Source organism: Lampris incognitus, chromosome 4 (assembly GCF_029633865.1).
Source record: "Lampris incognitus isolate fLamInc1 chromosome 4, fLamInc1.hap2, whole genome shotgun sequence".
Lineage (NCBI taxonomy): Eukaryota > Metazoa > Chordata > Actinopteri > Lampriformes > Lampridae > Lampris > Lampris incognitus.
The window spans coordinates 46,928,039-46,947,039 of NC_079214.1; the positions used below are offsets into that span (position 1 = coordinate 46,928,039).

Consider the following 19,001-nt stretch of genomic DNA (forward strand, 5'->3'; position numbering starts at 1 on the left):
GTATCTGTAGCAGACATTATTCCGTTAATTGCGGCACTAAAGCGTCTTCTAAGCAAAGAGGTTGAGACGGACCACGGAGTGAAAACAATGAAAAGCACACTCTTAGTCTGTCAACACACGTTTCACTGGGATCTATTCGGATCCTCTGCACTTCATCGCGACTGTACTTGATCCGCGTTACAAGGATCATTACTTGGATGTGGGATTAAAGCAGCGCGCACGTGAAATGATCCAGGTTGCGATGGATGCGGACAACCCGCTTGGAGATGGACCAGCACACAGCACGGGAGGAGAGCAAAGCGCAGCAGGAGAGCAGAGCGCAGAAAAAAGGACTCGTCTCTCTGCACCAGATGCGGGGCATGCACCTTCCTTGTCTGATATATTCAATGAGATCCTGCAAGAGAGTGCCCCAAATAATAGGTAGGCTATTCTGTTCTGACTTACTATATGTGACTATCAGATGATTTTATTTTTCTGCTAGACAATTTTTATTTTATTTGACAAAAATGTTTATGCACTGGCCCTTTATCTTTCTCAAATATCAGGCAGACAACAAGTGCAACCGCTCAACAGTTGGATGGTTATCTGTCTGAAGTCCCCATCTCCAGAAGTGATAACCCTCTTGCCTACTGGAGAAATAACCATGGCCGCTTTCCTGACCTGGCAAAGATGGCATGCAAGTACTTGTCTGCTCCGTGCACAAGCACTGACAGCGAGAGACTGTTCAGTGCTGCAGCTCATGTTCTCGATGAGAAGAGGAACAGACTTCACTGTGATAAAGCAGAGAAGCTACTCTTCATCAAGAAAAACCTGCCACGTTACCTCAAGAAGTAGAATGGGCGTGTGTCTATTGTTAAAATATTTGTTTTCCACTTTGCACATCCACAATTCTTGGTGCATTTGTTGCTGTTAAATGCCTACAGGCTATGGCAATCTTTGTTTTGATACACTGTTATGTTGTAGGCCTACAGAGAAAATATTGTTATATCTTTCAGCAGTTGCACTTGTTCTGAATGCACTTTGTTGTAGTAGTCCTACAGAGAAAAATTTAAAAGGCACTTGACTTAAATGCACTTCGTGTTTTTATGAGAGAACATATTTAATTTTACAATCTTTCAGCAGGCCAGTCAGTTATAGGCCTGTACATTATTATTTAATGTGTCCATGAGTGGGGTCAAGTTAAACGTTTTGTTTTGAATTTTAATTTATATTGTGCATTGTTGTAATGTCAGTGCAAAATAAATATTTTCATACTTTTGTAATTGATTTATTCTTTGAATTGCAATGCCTTGATTTTAGTGAGGTTAGTACACAGTCATAGCCATAAATGCAATGGTTCTAATAATTGACATAATCACTTCTTTTGGTTTTCGGCCTTGGTTTCCTCATTTTTGGTTTTCGGTTTCGGCCAAGAATTTTCATTTCGGTGCATCCCTAGTTGTGAGACCAGCTATATTATATGGTTTGGAGACAGTGGCACTGACGAAAAGACAGGAGGCAAAGCTGGATGTGGCAGAGTTGAAGATGCTAAGATTTTCATTGGGAGTGACGAAGAAGGACAGGATTAGGAACGACTATATTAGAGGGACCACTCATGTTGGATGGTTTGGAGACAAAGCAAGAGAGGCAAGATTAAGATGGCTTGGACATGTGTGGAGCAGAGATGCTGGGTATATCAGGAGAAGGATGCTGAATATGGAGCTGCCAGGGAAGAGGAAAACAGGAAGGCCAAAGAGGATGTTTATGGATGTGGTGAGGGAGAACATGCAGGTGGCTGGTGTGACAGGAAGATGTAGAGGACAGGAAGAAATGGAAACAGATGATCCGCTGTGGCGACCCCTAACGGGAGCAGCCGAAAGTAGTAGTAGATAGCAAGCTAAAATTACATTTAATATTACAGTTTAGGATAAATATTAAATTTATTCACAATATTAATATCCAGTTCATATGGCAACAGGCATGGGCGCAAGTTCATGAATACTGGGATGGCATCCAGCGTTTTACCTATGCCCCTGTCCATAGGGTTAGTGGTTGTGTAAGGAAGGGCAGCCGACGTAACATTTTGCCAAATCATTATGCAGATTGACAAGACTGCCCTCACAGGGTAGCGATGGAAACTATGAAATCCGCTGTGGTGACCCCTGGGAAACAGGGAACAAGCCGAAAGAAGAAGTAGTCCTTTTGGTAATGTCACTGTTGTGCCATATTTTCTCCACTTGTTGATGATTGACTTCACTGTGTCCCACAGTATATCTAGTACCTTGGACATTCTTTTGTACCCCTCTCCTGATCGATGCCTTTCAACAATGAGATCCCGTTCATGCTTTGTAAGTTCTTTGTGAACCATGGCTTTTGCAGTTGGATGCAACCAAGATGTCAGGAAAATCCTTCAGGAAGAGCTGCACATTATTTGGGGTTAATCACAGTCACTTTAATTGATAGCAGGTGTATGCTAACTATTATTTAACATGAGTTTGAATGTGATTTGTTAATTCTGAACATAGCACATCCTCAAATATAAAAGTGTGCACACACTTATGTAACCACATTATTGTAAGTTTTTTTTTCCCTAAAATATTTCTGATTTTCACTTTATCTTTATAGGTTGCAATTTCATATTCTACTACTACTATTGGCTACTCCCGTTAGGGGTCACCACAGTGGATCATCCATTTCCATCTCTTCCTGTCCTCTGCATCTTCTTCTATCACACCAGCCATCTGCATGTCCTCCCTCATCACATCCATAAACCTCCTCTTTGGACTTCCTCTTTTCCTCTTCCCTGGCAGCTCCATATTCAGCATTCTTCTCCCAATATACCTAGCATCTCTCCTCCACACATGTCCAAACCATCTCAATTTTGTCTGTTTTGCTTTGTCTCCAAACCGTCCAACCTGAGCAGTCCCTCTAATATACTCTTTCTTAATCCTGCCCTTCTTCGTCACTCCCAATGAAAATCTTAGCATCTTCAACTGCCAGCTCCGCCTCCTGTCTTTTCGTCAGTGCTGCTGTCTCCAAACCATACAACATAGCTGGTCTCAATTTCAAAGGTTGCAATTTCATATTAAGGGTGGAAAAAATTCTGTCATGATTTATCTTGGTTTCATGTTGTTTTTACATCACAAAAACATGCCAGTTTAACAGGTGTGTAGACTTTTTATATCTACTATATGCTCAGGGTTGCCCCATTCCAGAGAGGCTAATCCTATTTTGGCTGTGGAGGGTGTTTTTTGTGCATTGACTTGTGCATCAAAAGCTTATGTCCCATAAACATCAGTAGACATATAAAACACACAAAGTAGAGTTCTTTGCATCAAGGAAATGGTACAGCTTACAAAAGCAAACTCTCACAATGTGTGGATTGTTTTTGTCTATTTTATGGAGTTAATGTTTTCTTACATTACAAAATGTCTTCCAAATATTTATTGGCTAAGAGCTAACACATTTAGGATCAGTTATATTTGGTATTGAGACATTCTTTGAAAATCATTTCTATGGTAATGATGATGAAGGCTGGTGATAAATTGAGCTCGTTGTGTGGTTAAATCAAACACCCACAAATTACAGGGAAAATGGTAAAGGTGTTTGAACTGAATGTGTTCACAGATTCAGGGTTCAGTGAAGTCGTCTGCTTCACCTGGTCAGCCCCGAGTTACCAATATCCTGGACAACATGATGTCCATCAAGAAGCCTTTACCTTTCAGTGGCTCCGCAGGAAAAAATAATAAAAACCCTGTCCTCAAGCCACTGGTCCACAGACCTAAGACAAAGGTTTGATTTTTTTTTTAATTATTATTGCAATTTTATAAATTCCCCTTCTGATTTTAGTCTGGATATGAGAGTATGAAGTGGAATTGAACATTGATTATAAACCAATCAACAATGGGAGCCAATCAACAGTTTATATTTTTAATGAAATATGACAGATAGATATAAAAATCTACTAACCACCGGCAGTTAGCACTGTTGCTTCACAGCAAGAAGGTCTTGGGCTCGAACCCCTGGCCATCCCAGGTCCTTTCTGTGTGGAGTTTGCACACAGTGACTGCATGGGTTTCCTCCGGGTGCTCCGGTTTCCTCCCACCATCAAAAAGACATGTATGTTAGGGTTAATACTCCTGTCTGTGCCCCTGACCAAGGCAATGGAAAGAAGAACTGGAGTTGGTCCCTGGGTGCTGCAGCTGCCCATTGCTGTTATACAATAGGATGGGTTAAATGCAGAGAACAAATTCATTTTCACAATACAATTTGTTGTAAGAATACAATGACAAAATGAAGTGGCTTTCTTTTCTAATAATTGATTTTTTTTCTCCTAGACCCAGTCTACGCTGCTACAGATGACTGCCCCGATGGCAGCGAATAAGAAGGCTCAAGAGAATGTGGAGGCAGCTATGGATAGGCTGAAGCAGCCTGAGGTCCCTCCAATCTCACCAAGAGAAGACAACACAGAAAACAATACAGCCATGAGCATGTGAATATCTGAGAAGATTAAACACAAAATATAATTCTAGAGATTTTTTTCCCCCATGTTCTCTTTCTGTAGGGAAAAACTGACACCGCTAAAGAAAACCTATTTTCAAATCCAAAGCACCTAAAAAACAATCCACTATCTTATTTTATATAGACTATATTAACCCTCTACTGTAAACATCATTCACCATTTGTTAGCAAGCTGCCTTTGGTGACTGATTTGTGTTATCATTGTTGTCATTTGCAATAGGCCAAAAACAGGTTTCCAGTCATGGCTGGCGGAGAACAGGAAGATTATTGTAGCAGAGTGCCCTGATCTGGAGGAGACCAGCATCATCAAGGAGGCTCTAGGTCGCTTCAGGACCCTTTCAGCAGAGGAGCGACTGGTAAGGGACACCAGGGGGAGGGTCTTACTGCTGGTCAATCTACCAAAACAAGCAAAAATAAGGCCTACTTAATTCTCTGGCATGCTTTGCTGTTGTGTAACATATTTTACAGAAAAGGGTTTTCTTGCTTCTTGTTGACTCAAAAAACGATCTAGCACAGTTATGATAAATTGGGGATTTATTGGCACTGTGTCTCTAAAACTGTTGTATTCAGCCTGTCCTAGGCCTACTCCACACATACTACATGGGTATTTTTAAAAAGTAGCTTTTTTATGCGTTTTGGCCTTTTGTCCACACGCAAACTATGTTTTAGGTCATTGAAAACAGACCTTTTGGAAAACTCCTTCTAGGGTTAAGATCTTCAGAAACTTGGTGTTCACGTGTATACAGGCAAAATGGGAGTTTTAGCTTCTTTTTTTCAGGCTTCTAATTGGCCAACATAGCTTTAGGGTTAGGGTTATATCTCCACCTGTTGGTTTGGCATGCTCGACAGCGCTTCCATTGTGTTTTTGCATTTTCATTTGGACGGAGATTGTTTTTTTAAACTGCTTGTGTGGACAGGATATTTTTTTTAAGAACAAAGGAGGAACTAGAAGCCCCAGTTGACCCTGGTGTGTGAAATTGCCTAGTAATAGCCATCAATTAGACAGTGTGACAGTGGTAATTTTTAGATCCACATCTGCTCACCCTTTCCTCTCTTTTGAAACTAAATTTGTCTCGCACTTTACCCAGCCCATGTCCATATTCTGGTTCAGTCAGTCAAAATATTAGTTTAGTTCTGAGGTTCTGCAGTTTCCTCACCTGACTGATCTTTATGGTTCTAATCCTCGCTTTTAGTTTCACTTTAAGACTGTAGCACTGATATTTGAACCAACTGAAAGCTTTGTCTTCCCACCCTAAACATCACCTACGCAGATTTTAGCAACTAAAGATACGACCAGAAAAAGAGGTTATCTTTGTCTCTCAACCCCCTCACTGAGTCACTTAGGGCGCCTTTCAGTTTCATCCCCCTTGCAAAGCTAATGGGTTCCAAATTGTGTGTGTGCATGAGTGCGCTTGTTGCTCTGTGCTGCCACCTCATTGTGACCCTGTGCAAACAAAGCCATAGGAGGAAGGTAGATGACACTCCACACAGGCAGAGAAAAGAATAGGATGTGAAAGAGAGGAGGGGGGGTGGAGGATGGGGGGCCTGTTGCTTGGGAACCTTCTCCAGTGTTTATTGGCAGTCAGGGCATACAGCATTGATCTCATGATAATACTCTGAGAGTGACGGAGTAAGAAGGAAGCAGAATATAAAGACAGAGGAACGAGGTAAATTGGACAGGTTGGGTAATTAGGAGGCATTTGGACAGTATTCCAATCTGGGACCTGTTCATCACAAGTATCTTGAAGAAAGTCGAGCTCTAAAATGTTCCTCTGAAGGATGTTTAAAAAAAAAAAGGAAAAATTATATTCCACGGTAATGCAATCATTTGGGGTGATAGTTAATATTTATGATTTAACCCTAATGCAGCAATACTCAACCATGTGCCATTGAAGGCCATGTGTATGTCTGTTTTCTTGTCATCGTCACACTACACCAACTGATTTCACTGACTAGTCTTCCCCTGTCTGGCTGAAGGCTTGTTAATCAGTGAAATCAGCTGGTGTACTGTTGGGTTGAAATGAAAATCTGCATACATGTGCCCTTCCATGGCAAATTGTCAAATACAACCACCTTAAAGGGAAAGTTTATCGATTTTCAACCTAATCTCTTTCTGTGACAGGGATAGTGTGGAGGATGTAAGAAAGGAGACGAGACCACTTCTCCTTTTGACCACACAGCCGTGGGGTCGTTTATTTCCTCCAACAAACTCTAAGTCAGCAGTTCATAATGCTAAAAATCTCAGCCTCGTGTCTACCCACAAAACCCCTTGCTAACCTCCGCCCACTGTCTTAAAAGGACCGTCTCTGGCCCACATGGTGAATATCTAACCTGCAAGTAGGTCACTACACACGCCCCCCCAGAATTCACCATGACAAAAAGAGAAAAAAAATCAACGTGGTGGGGGATGAATAATGCGGCCAAAACGGCTCCTCTTGACAGGTGTAGGGGCACGGGGGCATCCATGCCGAGGGAGCTGGGCCAGTTGAACCGGCCTGTCCAAGTCCAGGTGAGCCAGCTTGAGGTGGTCCACCAAAACCCGCTCCTGCTTACCACCGACATCCACAACAAAGTTCTTAGCCCCCGCCACCAGGACATGGAAGGGGCCATCGTAGGGGGGCCGCAGGCAGGGCTCGAAATTAATGATGTCCCAGGGACCATAAAAAATCCTACTGGGACACAAATATATTTTGTCTGGGACAATTTCAGGACAGTGAAAAAAAATGTCAAAGTAAATTTCGAAATAGGTGTTATGTGCAAAGTCATTAATTATGAGTATCTAGACGTTACTTTGTCGTTTGAATAATTTAATAAAATCGTGTGAACAACGAAACTACAGAAGGTTTACGTTCTTGCGGCACCTCACGATAGGGCAGTCAATCACCTGTTCGTGCAAATCATAGAATGCATTCTACGTCATCCACTCTGCCAGTGGCTGCTGCTTGACTCGCGCCAATGCAACATTCATAGAGCCAGAGCAATAGACCATCATCAATGACAGTTAAAAGAAGAAGAAGAAAGAAATGCTGAGGTGGTTGAATAAACAGCCCCCTGATGCAAGCCCCAATACTGCCGACTCCCGAAATGAAGCCATCCCAAGTCCTGGTCATCATTCATCGTCTTCCCCTGTGGTAAGTTATTTGTCTTAACTGTCAATGTTAGCTAGTGCTCAGCGATAGCTAACGCTAGCACCTGAATTGTGCCTTACAATGCATAGCAGCTACAAACGTCCTAAAATGCGGCCTCATGTTCTTTTGATGTTTGTGAAAATTATGTGAAATACGGTTGATCAGAATAAGAGGTGTAGCCTATGCTATCATTTTTGTATTTTCTTTGTTCAGTCAGTCAGTCAGTCAGTGACTAGGCTAGAATCTTTAGCTGCAAAAACGTAAGGCATGGTAGCTAATCATTCTTTTTTAGTCCATGAGCCAAAGGGTTTTTTTTTTGTCAAGAACTTCTGTCAGATCGGGTGCTGATTAGAAAGGGGATCGCAAGGTAATTTTAGTTTGTCAATCAACTCTGGTATGAGAATAATGTGTCATGTTAAGAGAGAGTAATGTTCCAGTTGTTGTAGTTTTTGTGTCTAGCTAATCGCCCAGTAGATTTTGCACGCCAAAGCAAGGCTACAATTGAATGTGCATGTCTGCATTTTTTTGGATCAGGGCTCCTCCCCCAACAGGCCGAAAAAAATACGTGTATTTCTGTTGAAACCAAAGACTAAAATAATGCTGTAGAAAAATATCAAAATGACTAAGTTTATAATGCTCATGTACAAATTTTGCATTTCACCATTTTTGTAATAACATTGCTTCTACAATTGATAATGTTTTTGTCTTCTACATCTATATTAAAACAAAAGAGGGGTCTGGCTCAAAGACATCATCGGGGCTTTAAGAAAAAGTTTTATACAACATTATACCATACTATGTTATGTAATGTTATATTATTATAACATGAACATATGTTTTTTCTTAAAAAGTAAATTCAGGAGCCATGAAGGTAAACACAATTAATAGTTGGTAAATAAACTCCCTAGAGATAATTTTGTATGCTACAGTATATGTTTAGTGATTGTGACAGTGAAAGACTTTTTTTTATTTTTTTATTGTGTATTTCAGACAGTCCCAGGCCAGCATCTGAAGCAGTTCCTGGATGAAGTGGAGCCCTTTCCTGGAAACACCTACTCTGGTGTACAACTCAACAGGAAACAAGTGGTTGATGACAACCTCCACAAAGTGAAAGAAAAACTTATCGATGGCTTCTGTGACTATGTCACCACACGGTTTGGCAGCCTTGATGATGGTGTCTTTAAAGCTGCTGCCACCATGTTTGACTTTAGCAACTGGCCAGAGGACATCACTGACCTGGCTACCTTTGGCCTGGCTGATCTTGAGACTTTTGTCACTCACTTTAAGGGAATTCTTGAAGCATGTGAGGACTTCAGATCAATTCAGGAAGCGAAACAGGAGTGGCTTGACCTTAAGGTACTAGTGCATCGACACTTCAGGCATCTTCAGTCTCAAGTGTTATGGCAGAGACTTTTGCAAGGTGCCATAGGGAGGCCTGAACAGTTTCCCCACATGCAGGTGATTATAGAGATACTGCTTGTGTTCCCGATGTCAACATCATGCTGTGAGCGAGGCTTCTCCTGCATGAAAAGGATTAAGTCTGACTGGAGAGGATCACTCTCTAACAAAATGCTAAATTCCCTCCTCCGCATATCACTGCATGGCCCTGAGGTTGAGGACTATAATGCAGAGCAGGCAGTTGAGAAGTGGTGGCAAAGTGGCCAGAGAACACGCCGACCCATGTTTAACGACAGAGAGTAAATGTGAAGGGGGGAGATCTGGTGGGGTGGTTGAATGAGTGAAAGCAAGATGACTGACATTCATAAATGATGATAGAAGATAAAATGATATTCCTATAGTACTACTGATGTGATGATAACTTGTAATTACAACTGAAAACAGATACATTTATTAAACTGTATTATGTAACTTCTGTTTTTGGATTATCATTCATACCACTTTGATTGCCAGATAGAGGGTTCCAAATAATGAATTGAAAAATAAAAATTAGAATTCTTTAATGTTGACATAATGATAAATTAGTCTGGATATATAGAAACATGTCTTAAAACAACTCTCTTCCCTTCTACTCTAGGAGAGGCAACAGATCAGACTAATATTCATATGTTTAATAAAAGAATAAGTATTTTAAACTTATATGGTGGATCAGAGTCCATGGTGATATGATTAAGTGACAAAAAAGGATCAAATTATATGTATTCTGCATAATTGGGGGGGGGGCGACGACAAGAATTAAATTTTGGGACACTGTTGGTTATATCCGGGACAATACAAAGTAGAATTCGGGACAGTTGTGGGACACTGAGGAAAAAAGTTAATTTCGAGCCCTGGCCGCAGGGGGTATGGTGGGCGTCGTGCCGGATGAAGACGTACCCGGCCAACTGCAGGTCCTTGGGGAAGTAAGACTGAGGGAGGCCATGCCATGAAGTTGAGACTGGAGTGAAAGCGCCGGCAGCATCCTGGAACACGGCCCGTTGGCAGGCAGCAGACCAGGGGGCCACGCCGTCTGGGAGAAATTCCCCGGGACCCGCAGTGGCTGGCCATAAACCAGCTCGGCCAACAAGGACTGGAGGTCTTCCTTAGGGATGGTCCGCAGGCCAAGCATGACCCATGGGAGCCAGTCAACCCAGCTACTGTCTGTGGGGCTGGCCCGAAGAGTGGCCTTCATAGAACGATGAAACTGCTCACATAAGCCGTTGCCCTGCGGGTTGTACGCCGTGATGCGGTGCAGCATCACCCCTAGGCTTTCAGCGACTGCAGTCCAGAGCTCGGATGTGAACTATGGGCCCCGGTTAGAAGTGAGGTCAGATGGCATGCCAAACCAGGCTACCCAGGACCCGATGAACGCCTGGGCCACCTCAACCGGCGTGGTGGTTGACAACAGAATAGCTTCTGGCCACCTAGTGGTCCTGTCCACCATGGTAAGGAGATGAGTGAAACCATGGGAGGATTGACATGGTCAAAACGCCTCCCAGGCACTGGGAACAGCACCAGGGGTGCCTTGGTGTGGCGGTGAACCTTGGAATGCTGACACGCCATGCAGGTGCCTGCCCAGTTCTTGACGTCCTTCCTGAGGCCATGCCACACGAACCTGGCCCCCACCAACTTTGTTGACACCTTCACGCCTGGGTGTGAAAGGCCATGGATGGCGTCGAAAACCCATCACCGCCAGCCCGTTGGCACCATGGGCCAGGGCTAACCCGTGGAGATGTCATAGAGAAGCGTGGCCCCAACGTTGTCCAACACCACATCCTTCAACTGCAGCCCGGTGTCAACAGTCCAATAGGCTTGCACTTCTGTGTCAGCAGCCTGGTCTGCAGCCATGGCTGCATAGTCGAGTCCCAAGTGGACAGCCCCCAACATCGCCCGGGAGAGGCAGTCGGCGACGAAGTTGTCCTTGCCGGCAACGTGCCGGATGTCAGTGGTGAACTCCGAGATGTAAGAGAGCTGGCACTGCTGGCGCCCAGACCACAGCTCGGTGGCTTTGGCCATGGCGAATGTCAGCAGCTTGTGGTCCACAAACACAGAGAACCGGCGGCCTTCCAGCAGGAACCGGAAATGACAGATGGCAAGAAACAGGCCAAGAAGCTCCCAGTTGAAGGTACTGTATTTCCTCTCACTGCTGCACAGCTGGCGGCTGAAAAAAGAAAGCGGCTGCCAGGCTCCGCCCACCCACTGCTCATAACCTGCCCCCACGGCATAATCTGAGGCATCTGTGGTGAGTGCTACTGGAGCAATTGGTGATGGGTGCGCCAACAAGGCGGCGTCAGCCAGCCCAGCCTTAGCGTCCTCAAACGCTGAGTTTCTCTCTTCCGACCAGTCCACTGGGCCCCTGGGGTCCTTACCCTTCAGAACCTCATACAGGGGGCGCATGAGATGAGCCGCCCGGGGAATGAATCGTTTGTAAAAGTTCACCATGCCCAGGAACTCCTGCAGGGACTTCACTGTGTTCGGGCGTGGGAACCTGGCGACGGCATCCACCTTGTCAGGGAGGGGGGTTGCTCCGTCCTTTGTAACCCAGTGCCTGAGGAATCAATGGCTGGCAAGCCCAACTGGCACTTTGCCGGGTTGCCGATGAGCCCATGCTGGCTGAGCCATTCAAACAGCTACCAGAGGTGGACCAGGTGCTCTGCTGCGGACGTACTGGCCACGAGAATGTTGTCCAGGTAAACAAACAGGAACGGCATCTCTCGCAGCACAGAGTCCATGAGCCGCTGAAAGGTCTGTGCAGCCCCCTTGAGCCCAAACAGCATCCTCAGGAACTTGAACAGGTCGAACGGCGTGATTACTGCCATCTTCGGCACCTGGTGGTATTCGCACACAAGGTCCACCATGGAGAAGATGACCTCCCCCGCCAAGTGCACGGAGAAGTCCTGGATGTGCGGGATGGGGTAGCGGTCTGGTATTGTGGCATTGTTGAGGCAGCGGTAATCACCACATGGGCACCAGCCACCGTTAGCCTTCGTGACCATATGCAGGGGGGAGGCCCATGGTCGGAGCAGCGCACAATGCCGAGGCGCTCCATGATGGCACAGGCGTAGACTCGGGGGCCCATGGTAGTGATGTAGTGTTCCACTCCATGCTTGGTGACTGCTGATGAGAAGATGGGCATTGTGAGGTCCGGAAACTCAGCAAGCAGATGCTGAAATTCATCCCCGTTGGCAATCATGTTGGACAAGCCGATGGGACCCGCCTCCCCCAGCGTACATGGGTAGGGGCAGAAGGAGACGGCGTCAATCAAGCGGCGGTTTTTAATGTCTACCAACAGTCCACAAGCACGCAGGAAATCCGCAGCCAGGAGGGCAATGGACACCTTTGCCATTACAAAGTCCCAGCCGAACCGCCGACCTCCAAAAACCACCTCCACATACCTCGTGCCATAGGTGCGTACGGGGGTGCCGTTATCAGCATCCATATGGGGGCTGAATCCACCGGCCATTACATCCACTGGTGTCGCAGGCAGGATGCTCCGCTGTGCGCCCGAATCAACTAGCAACCACCGGCCAGAGATGGTGCCCAGAATAAACAGCAGGCTGCCGTCCTGGCCAACGCTCAGGGCTACTACTGAGCGCCGGCCCTGGCTTTTCCCGCCCTGCTGGAAGTGCATGGTGCACGGTATTGCTTGGCTTTGGTTCCAGACCTAGCATGGTAGAAGCACAGTCCCCCTGAGTCCTGCTGCTGACGAGAAACTGCTGGCGCGGTGATGCATGCAGCCTCAACCGGCGGTGGTGGAAGAGCATGGGCAGGCAGTAGAGCGGCCACACACTGCTGTCAGCTGGCGAGAAAAATCCTGTCAGCCTCCACGGCCAACTCCCGAAAGTTGCTGGTGGTGGACAACTTGGAGCTGGCCAAGGCAACACGGACGTGTGACGGGAGCTGACGGAGGAACAGCTGGCCGAAAAGGAAGGCGGGGTCGCACGAACCCAGCATACTCAGCATCTTGTCCATTAGTTCCGATGGCTTGCCGTCTCCCAAGCCTTGCAGCGAAATCAACCAGTCCGACCGCTCCACCTCTGCTAGCTCAAAAGCCTGCGGCAAGTGTCTCTTAATCGTACTGTATTTATCCACAGGCAGTGGGGCTTGCAGCAGGCCCAATATCCGTGATGCCATAGATGTTCCAAGTGCTGCCACGGCGTAGTGGTACCTGGTCTCATCCACGGTGATGTTCCTAATCGCGAACTGGGCTTCAATGTGAGCGAACAATGCTGCTGCAGCCGTTTCCCAGAAGTCGGGCAGTTTGAGCGAGACGGCGTTAGTCACTGCCGCTGTATTGGGAGCTTCGTTCTCCTGAAACAGTTTTTCTCCAGCTGCTAAGTGACGTATCGTGTTGTCAGTTGGGGGCAGGAAAAACTGGATACAGCCTAGCAGGGTTTTAATACTCTAATCTACTCTAAAGATGCTGTTTAGGGCAGTGTTTCTCAACCCAGTCCTCAAGGAACCCCTATCCTGCATATATTCTTTGCAACCCTGAATAGGTACCTGTTTGTAGTTATTCAACCAATCACCAATGAATTTTGTCAGATGTTGCACACCTTGCATAATTAAGTGCTGCAAGATGATTGGTCGAGTAAGTACAAGCAGGGCTACCTATGCAGGGTTACAATGAAAATGTGCCGGATAAGGGTTCCTTGAGGACTGGGTTGAGAAACACTGGTTTAGGGCATCTGGGTGATGTGGCAGTCTATTCTGTTGCCTACCAACACGGGGATCCCGGTTCAAATCCCCATGTTGCCTCCGGCTTGGTCGGACGTCCCTTCAGACACAATTGGCTGTGTCTGCGGGTGGGAAGCCGGATGTGGGTATGTGTCCTGGTCACTGCACTAGCGCCTCCTCTGCTCGGTTGGGGCGCCTGTTCGGGGGGGAGGGGGAACTGGGGGGAATAGCATGATCCTCCCAGACAATACATTCCCCTGGCGAAACCCTTCACTGTCAGGGGAAAAAAGCGGCTGACAACTCCACATGTGTCGGAGGAGGCATGTGGTAGTCTGCAGCCCTCCCTGGATCAGCAGAGGGGTGTGGAGCAATGACCGGTATAGCTCGGAAGAGTGGGGTAATTGGCCAGATACAATTGGAGAGGAAAGGGGGGGGGGCGCTGTTCAGAAAACACATCATTCTCATTCTTTCAACTAAGCTATGTGTCCGATGGTGGAAATTACATCCCAATAGAATAGTGCAGAGGACTTCATGGGGGGGGGGTCTCTGTCTGTCTGTGTCGGCCCTGTGATGGCCTGGTGGCCTGTCCAGGATGTCTCCCCGCCTGCCACCCAATGACTGCTGGGATAGGCTCTAGCATCCCCTGCGACCCTGAGAGCAGGATAAGCAGTTTGGATAATGGATGGATGGATTTCATAGGCGACATTACAGAGCATTGTGCGCAGTGCATTCTGGTACATGTAGGCATAAGACTCTGTGAGCAGGAGAACACCAATTTCTCCATCAATATAGTACACAACAGAGGTCTTTATTGCAATAACTGACTACATTACTCAACAATCTGTCTCTGCCTGTGCGTTTGTCACAGGCAGTATGTCAGAAACTAATGCAGCATATTTACCCTGACTTATCACCACTGAGACTCGACACCTATTAAATTTCAACCAAGCGCCCCCCCCCCCAAAAAAAATCTGATAAATGTGCCTGTAGGTGGCAGTGTCATTTAGATATACCCGTGGTATCAAGGTGGGGTACTTCTGACTCCATGGTAACGTGCTCCTGCTTGTTGAGAAGACAAATTTATTATTCCTTACCAATTTGCAATCTATCGATAAAACAGACATATGTGTAAAACTGACAGGATTAATGACGTAAGCAGGCAAAAGTCTAAAAATATATTACCTGACCAAATTAAAAACGTGTAGATTGGGTTTTAGGAACTGCAGTTTTGAGTATAGAGACCCCCACCTTTCAAGTCGCACCAAATTTTGCAGGAAAATTAAAGGTTCCAATCGCAATTAAACAATCTCTGGAGCTCAGTACTGAAGTACTCAGTACTGAAGCTAGGCAAAGTCTTTTTAGTGATCAGTTGTGTTCCTATTTGATGTGTGATTGTTATGAGCTTTATAACTTGCACCTGCTAGCAGCAAGCTACTTAGCCAAAATTGAGAGACTATAAAAACTAAATAACATGGCTAATTAGCCACACTGATTTAATAATCATTATAAAATTACTGCACCTATAAACACAACATTACCCTTGTCTTCATCTTTTTCCAACTAAGAGATGTAGAACCTTTTCCCCCATTCTTAATTTCTGCCAAATTCAAATCCTGAACTTTTTTTTTTTGGAGATGGTGACCTGCTGTCACTAGCAGATGGTGTGCAATAAGTATTTTGTGGGGTGAGCAGATTTTGTGTGCACAAGAACTGTCTCAACATAAACATTTGCAAGAATTTCTGCATATGCAACTGCTGTTACTAGGTAGACATATGTTGCTGGTGTATAAAATGACTATTTTATAGCTGAAACATTTGAAGCAAATTTTAAAGAGGTCATACCATTGTCATTCCAGCTCTATATTTTTATTCTGGGGCTCCACTAGAGTAGCTTTGCATGATTCACAGTTAAAAAAAAGAAATAATTTATCTTATACTGGCCCTTTATGCAGCCCCTCAGTTCATTGGCGGCATGGTGGCCCAGTGGTTAGCACTGTTGCCTAACAGCAAGAGGGTCCTGGGTTCGAACCCCAGGCCGTCCCAGGTCCTTTATGTGTGGAGTATGCATGTTCTCCCTGTGTCTGTGTGGGTTTCCTGCAGGTGTACCGGTTTCCTCCCAGCATCAAAAAGACATGCATGTTAGGGTTAATACTACTGCCTTTGTCCCTGACCAAGGCAATGGAAAGAAGAACTGGAATTGGTCCCCAGGTGCTGCAGCTGCCCACTACTCCTATGCAATAGAATAGGTTATGTGCAGAGAACAATTTCATTTTAAGAATACAATGTCAAATAAAGTGGCTTTCATTCTTTCATTTCATCCTCTGTCTGAAACAAGCTGTTTTAGCTGTCTCTTTAAGGCCCCACTCCCTAAAAGCCCACTGCTTTCTTCTGATTGGCCAACTTCCAGAAGCCTGCTGAGGGGTAACACTCAGTCCACGTGAGCACCGCTTCATCCTCTTGCTGATGTTGAGAGCTGCCTAAACTAGCCACTAGGCAGGAATTATGAAAATGTGTTACATAGTGACCTAGATAAGTAACGGAAGAAAACGCTGGACTACAGACGAGGCGTTTCAGGCAGTGTTTTCTGTCAGAGTGTAACTCCCTTTGGCATGGACTTGGGGCTTTGTAACTCTGCAGACGTTTTACATGCACCTCCCAGCTATATAACGCACTAAAGGAAAGGGAAAACCCCAAAAAGCATGATATGCCCTCTTTAAAAACATCTGTGTTATATTAAAGATGTATGACCTTAGTTTTGATAAAAACATGCAAAACACCATTTACTTTAATTAAACATACCCCAAAAAACCCTCCTTGTAACGGGCTGTAATCTGTCTGATAAGATTGTGCGGGCATAGTCCGATCACATAATGATTGACAATGATGTCTCGCTGCCAATGTAGAAAAAACAACCCAACAACATGGTGGTCAGTGAAAGTTATGTAGTGCTCTGCTAGCAATTGCAGCATCAGCTGCGATTAGCGCAGTGCAGCCACATACATTTGAACTGTTACATACTGATTTTTCTGAGGATTAAATGAAAGGTTCTTCCACCAGAAACAGACAACTTTGTGCTACTCAGTCAGTCATTGAAAAATGTTACATAGCAGGAAGTACATCAGAGATTAGCTTACTTGTGCTATCTAAGATTGTGCCATTGTGACTGCATTGTCATGGTATGGAGCAAGCAAAGTTGCCCCACAAAGGGGTTTTCTTGTTTCCCTTAGAGCTTACCACAGGTACATTGTGTGTGTGTGTGTGTGTGTGTGTGTGGGTTTTTACCCCGTTGGCCATTTTGTGTAACAGAAGTGCTCGGTTCTGTCCCTCACATCCGTGGTCTGTTTCTTTAATCTATTATATCTCATGCTGGTGAACCCAAAGCGCTTGTTTACAATTACTCTGAGCTTCATGTTGGCTTTCATCTTTTTTATATAATTTTAATAACTGTGTGTAATGTTGGTGTTCTATAATGTTTGCTCATTTGTCACCGATGATGTTTGTCAAAGATGCAAGTAAATGTTTCGCTGGAGGTGTCGTAAATACATAGCTGATGTCAGTGTCTCTCGAATTGTGATTGGTACATTAGATCCCTGAATTACCTGAAATCAAAAACTTCCTAATACTAAGTCTTTTCTACCTCAAACCAGTGAGACGGAAACGGTGAAAACTCATTATGTAGAAATCTCTTACTTGACATGGCTAAAAGTTTTCAGTCAGTAGGATGTTCCCGCAGGGCCCACTTGTTTATAGTGAGAAACTGAATAAGAAAATAGGTTTTCAGGGCCTTTAAATAAATTTTGTCTGCTATGCATTAGTTTATTATTTTAATATAATCACTGAATTATTACCTAAGCTTATCTGATTCATTTCACAAAGTTGTCTTTCGAAATGTGAGAAACAGAATCATAGTGATTCATGAAATACATCTTATATTTGTGAAGCAACAGAAGAAATATGAGTTAAATATATTTTTGAGTTTGATTGTAAGCAATCACTTGTCACAGAATTCCATCCTAACACAAGGAAAAGGAAAACCATGTCACCGGGTGGTGGGTAAAATTTACTTTTGCAGCAGACCTACACCAACAAGTAGACTTCATTTGTCATTGATACAGCTCATTAAAGGGAAAATCAACAGATTTTCAGCCTTGTCTCCGTCAGTCAGGGAGGACTGTTGCTTCAATCGACTACATTACTCATCAGTGCTGATCCTTACATAAAACCATCGGTGAAATTTCCCTATAAACAACGCAGTTGGAAACATGGATTTTTGCATGTTAGTTAGAAGAGTGATGTGCTGTTTGAGTATACGTACTGCAGTCTAAACTGTCTTGATATTAGTACTTTGAATTAGTATTGGAGTATATGCAGTATGTTAGTTTATGGTTTTGGGCACTGCTCTGGTGACCGAAACCGTTAACCTTGCCAAATGTTGGAATTGTATCGGAAATGTTTTGATTCCCATTAATCGACAGAGTATGAATTCTACTTGGTCGGATCTAAAAGGACTCGCTGCATCAGTGGGTATCGGGGGTGGGGGGGGGGCTTGTTAGTGATCCAGCTGCCTTGTCTAAATGCGGTGAAATTATATTTGAAAAGGGGATTGGTTCCGTAATGGTGGACTATGTCTGCTTTTGTAAATGTGTGTTGGGATGAATACACAGCGCTCCATTTTGGGGAGTGGGTGTTGGCAGGCAATAGGTAAAGAGTAGGAGGATGGGGGGGGGCGGTCTGCGCACAGGCCCCTGATGATTCATCCAGGCTCCATTACAGCTAGGCAGTCACTTCCTTTTGTCTCTGCTTGGGGGTTGGGGTGATGCTCGAGGAGGAGAGAAGCCACTGGGCTGCAGAGAGATGTCCTGTCAATAGCGATTACACGTGCCAGGATGCAATTTCTATCTGCACGACTGAACATTCACATGTTTCTGCATTTAGTGACTGTGTAGGTATTTTGTGAGGTCATTTAAATGGCAAATCAGGAACCATTTTATCTTTTTACTTTCAAGTGGATCTCAGTCCAGTAACTGACACGTACTGTACTTTGCTTATTTATTTTCTTCCTTTCTCTTTCAGACCTGGATGGAGAGAGCAAAGGGCGAGTGTGGAGATGCAGCAGATGTGAAGAAAAGAAAGAGGGAAGAAGAAGGAACTGTGGACACCGAAAACAGGCAAACTGATTCAGACGAGAGTAACGGCAAAAAGAAAAAGTCTTTGGATGTCTCAGCCAAGCTATCCTCATTCGCTTTTAAGAAAAACTAA

At 44.8% G+C, this 19,001-nt stretch overlaps 1 protein-coding gene across 1 annotated transcript in view; it reads left to right on the forward strand.

Moving 5' to 3' along the window:
- wdhd1 (WD repeat and HMG-box DNA binding protein 1) overlaps window positions 1–19,001 on the forward strand; it is a 58,290-nt gene extending 39,289 nt beyond the window's left edge. Inside the window, exons 22-25 of the mRNA XM_056279121.1 lie at window positions 3,607–3,771; window positions 4,317–4,471; window positions 4,721–4,856; window positions 18,816–19,001. Coding sequence (XP_056135096.1) covers window positions 3,607–3,771; window positions 4,317–4,471; window positions 4,721–4,856; window positions 18,816–19,001 — 642 coding nt within the window. The remainder of the gene's footprint in view (window positions 1–3,606; window positions 3,772–4,316; window positions 4,472–4,720; window positions 4,857–18,815) is intronic.